General features: G+C 42.0%; 1 protein-coding gene across 1 annotated transcript in view; it reads left to right on the plus strand.

Moving 5' to 3' along the window:
- arhgap18 (Rho GTPase activating protein 18) overlaps positions 1-6,000 on the plus strand; it is a 78,164-nt gene that overhangs the window by 52,219 nt on the left and 19,945 nt on the right. Inside the window, exons 8-11 of the mRNA XM_083789822.1 lie at positions 15-86; positions 192-285; positions 2,249-2,340; positions 3,449-3,526. Of these exons, the coding sequence (XP_083645948.1) occupies positions 15-86; positions 192-285; positions 2,249-2,340; positions 3,449-3,526 (336 nt within the window). The remainder of the gene's footprint in view (positions 1-14; positions 87-191; positions 286-2,248; positions 2,341-3,448; positions 3,527-6,000) is intronic.

A 6,000-nucleotide genomic window follows, 5' to 3' on the forward strand; every position in this document is an offset into this window, starting at 1 on the left:
TCTCTCTCTCAAAGAACTTCAAGTTGCTCCGGGATAAAACGGGTCAGACCAGAATAGGGGATCTGTCTCCGCTGGATATGAAAAAGGTACGTGTTTTTTTTTTTACCGAACGTAAAATGACAGACGTGTTTTCATAAAAAGCATAGCACTGTTTATTTACACACCATCTCTGTCTCTTCCCATGGCATCAGGTACGCAGACTGGTGCTTGTGGAGATGACGGCTCTGTTCGACACGGCCGGTATCGACTTCAAACCTCACAAAGCCGTCAAAGGCAAAACTAAAGGTACTACTGTGCGTGCGTGCGTGCACATGTGCACGCACTACATGTGCACACAGTGATGATGTGGTCATGTGGTTCATGTAGCAGAGCATGAACCATCATCGACACATATTACATCCCCAGGTTCTAAGCCGGGGTTCGCAGAAGTTTTTCTCTATAGAGAATAACATTGGGGGTCATCTTAAAACTCAATGTCTGCCAAGGACTTAATTAACTGCTTTTACTCCTGCAGCGACAACAACATCTTTAACGCCTTTTTAACACGTGTATAACGTTGGGCAAAAAAATTATTATTATTAAAAAATAAATAAATAAAAATTATGGAAACTGGCGCTCAGGGCCTTTTTTGCGCCCCCTAGTGGCGATGGAAGTTAAGTGAAATAAAAAATATGTTTTTCACACTTTTAGACCACATCCGTGGTAATCATAATGAGCATACCTAACAATGGATGCCCCCAAAACAAATTGGTACATTTTCATTGTTGTGTATTTTTATATCAAAAAGTCCATAGAAATCGAATTTGAATTACTTTCTGAAAACGTACTGCCAATAAAAAATGAAGCTCATCCGCTTAATTCCCCATATCTGCACATCCGTCCAACACTGTCCAACACAGCTGCTACTGATTACAGAAATCCTCGGTTTCAACTTAATCATGATGCTAAAATATGTATCTGAAAACATCATAGGGTAGAAATAAGCCACATAACAGGTACAGCTGGCCGGCTATCTGACTTGTAAACAAACACACTACATGCAGTCCTACGTAGCTCTACCGTCCCTAAATACCGACCCATGGCCTGAAGGGATGCGTCACTCTGAATGGTTCAGAAGCTTCAGAGTGGTGTTTCAAGTTGAAACCGTCTGAAACGTCAACATAAAATGCCCACCATTTCCGTTTCCCTACACTTTTAAAAATCCTCTCGTATAAGAAGAACAAACAAACCGTCTCGGCGATACTGTCCAGTGTTGTTTTTGGCAGCAGGTTTCTATTTTAGTTTTTAGTCATAGTCTTTGGAATAGTGTTAATTTAGTTTTTGTCACATTTTAGTCACCCGGAATGTTTTAGTGTTAGTCTAGTTTCAGAGATTTTAGTCGACTAAATCTACAGTTGATTTAGTCGACTAAGATGCATTTTGGCGGGCCTTGATGCCGTCGTAATGGCAGATTTTACATGCTGAAAATAGCAGATCTACAAGCTGACATCGCGTCACGCTGCGACGCGTTGTGAGATTGTAGATCTGCTATTTTCAGCATGCAAACAAGTGTAAAATGACTTGCACTGGATTTCTTGTCCACTAGTCCCATTTTAGTCTCGTTTTTATTTGTTGACGTAATTGTCAGTATATTTAGTCTTAGTTTTAGTCATCATACGGAACTATGTTTTTTGTGTCCATATAACTACGCCCAAAAAATTGTTCCATGTGATAGAGGGGTCAAAGTTGAACGAAGCTTGCGCTAATATTTTAGAAATCGGTCAACAACACAAATGACATTAGTTTTGTGAATTAATTTACTTTTACTACGTGGTAGTAAAGTGAAATATGTAATGTACAAGGAACAAGGGAATGGTTATTGAACCATTGTGCAAGGCAGGTTCATTACTTGATAGATTTTTGTTGATTATGATATTGTTTATGGGATTGAATTATCAAGAATTATCAAGAATGCACTCAATCACACAATGAAACAAGAATGAAAAAAATACAGTATTTTCATGTCATCAACAAACACTATGGAAAAAAAGGAAAAACATTGGCAGTGAATGACACCTCCATTCTATGGGAATTTACCTCCCCTCGTGGTCTCTGATAGATGTATTTTTTTCTGTGTGTGTGTGTGTGTGTGTGTGTGTGTGTGTGTGTGTGTGTGTGTGTGTGTGTGTGTGTGTGTGTGTGTGTGTGTGTGTGTGTGTGTGTGTGTGTGTGTGTGTGTGTGTGTGTGTGTGTGTGTGCGCGTGCGCAGAGAGTGGTCTGTTTGGCGTTCCACTCGCCACGCTATTGGACCAGGACCAGAGGCGGGCTCCTGGAACCAAGGTGCCATTCATACTGCAGAGAGTGAGTGAACCGGCCAATCGGCAGCCATTAATATACATGCATACTGCACTGATTGAGTACACGAGCCAATCACCTCTATTCATACCGCAGAGAGTGAGTGAACCCGGCCAATCACGTCGCGCCTCTTTCCTAGCCGAATATTTCTTTTACAATTTACAATTCAGGCATTTAGCAGACGCTCTTAATCCAGACCGATTAACATTAAACAAGAACACAAAGCATGGCAATACATCACATATTGTATTTATTATGAAACATGCGTGAGCTAAGAACGTAACAGTGGAATATCTATATAATGAAACTATACATATATAAACTATACATACTATACTATGCTATACATATGTACTATGAAGTGCTATGACTACAGATAATGCAATTCTAGTGGTGTCTACATAACATGCTATAAGTCTGTATCAAATGCTATCTAAGTAGTAGTAAGAATACATGTGTCGAAGCGGCGGCCATCAAAATGTTATTATAATATCATTAGCATTACAGGAATTGTTTATTCCAGATCATATATCAACATTACGGCAACCATTTACTCCAGATTAGATTACATTTTGATTAAAGTTGATTTCTGAGTGCTTTCTCAACAAAGCCCAAAAAAAATCATTGTCATTTTTTGGTAAAATAAATGTGAAAACTAAAAGAAAATTAATACATACAGTCTGCTGTGGTCAATATCATTGGCTAAATTAAATCATTTACACAATGGGTGTTATAAAACAGACAGCCTACACAGTACATTAATTTTTGCTGGCCTTAATGGCGGGCCGCAATGGCTGATTTTACGCTTGCTGAAAATAGTATTAGTAATATTTAGTATTATCAGCATGCAACCAAGCTTAAAATGAGTTGCCTTTTTAGTTCTACCCGGAACCATACTTCCACTCTAGTACCTTCCTAACAATTTAGTCTAGTTTTTATTTGTTGATGAAATTGTCAATATTTTTAGTCATCATAGCATTTAGTTTCCGTTTAGTTATTCGCCAGTGGAGGAAAAAAAAGGTAGTCGACGGACATCTTTCGTCGACGAGATCAACCGATTCTTTAAATCGCCAAAATCCGTGCAAAGCGTCTCTCTTGTTTTCCCTCCGTCCAGCTGATCAGCCACATCGAGCAGGAGGGATTAGACACTGAGGGCTTGCTACGGATCCCTGGAGCGTCCACCAGGGTCAAGGTCAGTAACGCACTAGCCTCGGAAATAGGGTGGCCAGACGTCCGGTTTTAGACCCACCTGTGTCCTCCCACCTCAATCTCTGGCCGGACACATAATTGTCCGGTTTTTTTGTGATATATACAGTGCTTGTGTCATAACTGTCATTTACGTCGTCTGGGTATTAAAATCTCCGCAGCGCTGCTCAGCTCCGCAGCGAGCCGGCCACACTCCCTCTGTCTTAAAAAGAGAGAGGAGACGTTCGGAGTGTTGCCATGTCCGCTTAATTATAAGCGACTTTGGGCATTGTTTTATAAAATAGCCTAATAAGCCTAGTCAGGCTTCTTTTGGGCTTGTTTTCATAGACATGGTTGCTTGGTTCTCTTCCCAAACTCTTCTCTTCTCTTCGGGGGAGCGAGCCCCGCAAAAGTGTCCTCCTTTCTGAGGTCTTGCAGGTGGCCACCCTACTCGGAAACGTTTTTATTTCCAGGGAGAGAGAAAAAAAGTCTGGGGTCCGAGTCCACTTCAATTCGGCATAGAGTAGCGCAAACATTGCTCACTCTCTGCTGATTTCTGATCGTCTGCACCTTTGTTAAATTGACACACACACATGTACACCCACACGCTCCTCTCTCTCTCTCTGTCGCTTTAAGTAATTAGTCTGATGTCGCGCAGGTGCACATAGTTTCTCCCCGGCGGATCCTGCCGGGAGCTGCCTATGCCATAGAGAGCATAGGTGAGTTCCAGGCTAGTGATGCACAGACAAAGCGACCAGGTACTATTCAGTATTTTAGCTGTGACGTGAGCGCGCCCCCTCCTGAGATACTTCCGGTTCCTACTTTTGTGTCTGCCTTTGTGTCCCCATAGAGTTATACTGTGACGCTCCGTCGGACTAAATCTGAGACGAAAACAACCACGCAAGTCTAATTTTACCGCTTTCCTCGCAACAACAAAGCTGCGCTGCTCTCCCAAATCTGGCTGTGACAGGCCGTCTGCCCCACATGGAATACTATCGCCATTTTATGTTATTGTGTCAATGAAATCCTCATTAATGCAAACTAGATTCAACATGCCGTAATTTCCGGACTACCCATGATTTGAACCCTGCGGCTTATACAACGGTGCGGCTAATCTATGGATTTTTACAGCTAATGCAGAGCCATCTAAGGCTCTGAGCTAACGTAACGGCCACTAGGGGGCCTTCTAAATCTATCTATGGCCAGCCCACGTCCATCACCTTTAAGCTGTGGGCTCCAGCAGCAAAGGTCGGAGGGCGGAAAAGAGTGAGACAGGCAGATCGCGCGAACAACAAAAGCAAACGTGAAATAAATTTTTTGTAATGGCATCATCATGCTATTATGCCCGTGGATATGCAGAGTGAACTTAACAATGATAAATTAATATGATAATGCCTTTTGGGCAGGAACCCCTTTTGGTGTTTTAAACATTATGTTATAATTTAGCTACGAGCTTGTAGGTCTGCTATTTTTGAAAAATCGTGAAAATGTGCCTCAAATCTTTGAATATATATTGTTACAGAGTAAACATTTTAACTAAAATCTTTGCTTCTGTGGGGCTCCCTGGAACAACATATTTTCAGATGGGGGGACGGAGGCATATTACATATAATCTTTGGGGTCCTTGACATGAAATATTGAGCACCACTGATACAGAAACATGAGGTATTTCAGAAAACTGTCAGGATTGTCAGGACATTTTTTAAATTTCGACGTCCGGCCAAAATGGGTTAAATACGGAATAGGCTGAATAGGCTTTGTACTAGCTCTGGTCAAACCTCTCCAAAATAAATGCGACAATATCGGTGGCCCCCAACTGTAGCTCTAATGCCGTTGCATTTAGAGCTATGTTACCGATGACTTCCGGGGGCTCGCATGAATGCAGGGCGATATCGGTAGAAGGCGCAGTGGAGTAACTAAAAGTATTTTGTGTTTCCGGTGGAATAAGAATCCCTTTTTGGCCAAAAAGTACAGTTTTTATACGTGTGGCGGGGCGGCTCAGAGTGCTTCCACTAAGGACAGTAGGCTTTCTAATGACACAACCCGCCTTTTTTGAGTGGTGCCACCACTCTTACAACCAGCAATGTCTATGCCTATCTATGTGCCTATGTGGCCATGAGCACGAGTATATGACTATAGGGTACCAGTAGGGGGCGCCAGAAACGGAGAGAGGTATAGTGCTGCAATGTTGCCTGCTAATTATGAGAGAGAGAGAAAGAGAGAGAGGGGGGCACTGAAAGACTTCAGTGCACTGTGCTTACACATGTTGCGACTGAAGGTCTCAACATGTGTAAGCACAATGCAAGGAATGACTGCATGTTTTGTTGTATTCAAGATCTAATTTTAGGCATGTTTAAGCCTCCAGGAAAATCCGTGTTGAGGTTCTTATTCCACTGTTTTTCATTAAAACGTCTTTGTCCTACTGTCCAGTTGGGATTATGTTGAAGTCCACCGCCTTTTAGAGCTTCAATGCCGTGAGCC

Source organism: Protomyctophum parallelum (assembly GCF_964188405.1).
Source record: "Protomyctophum parallelum genome assembly, chromosome: 19".
NCBI lineage: Eukaryota > Metazoa > Chordata > Actinopteri > Myctophiformes > Myctophidae > Protomyctophum > Protomyctophum parallelum.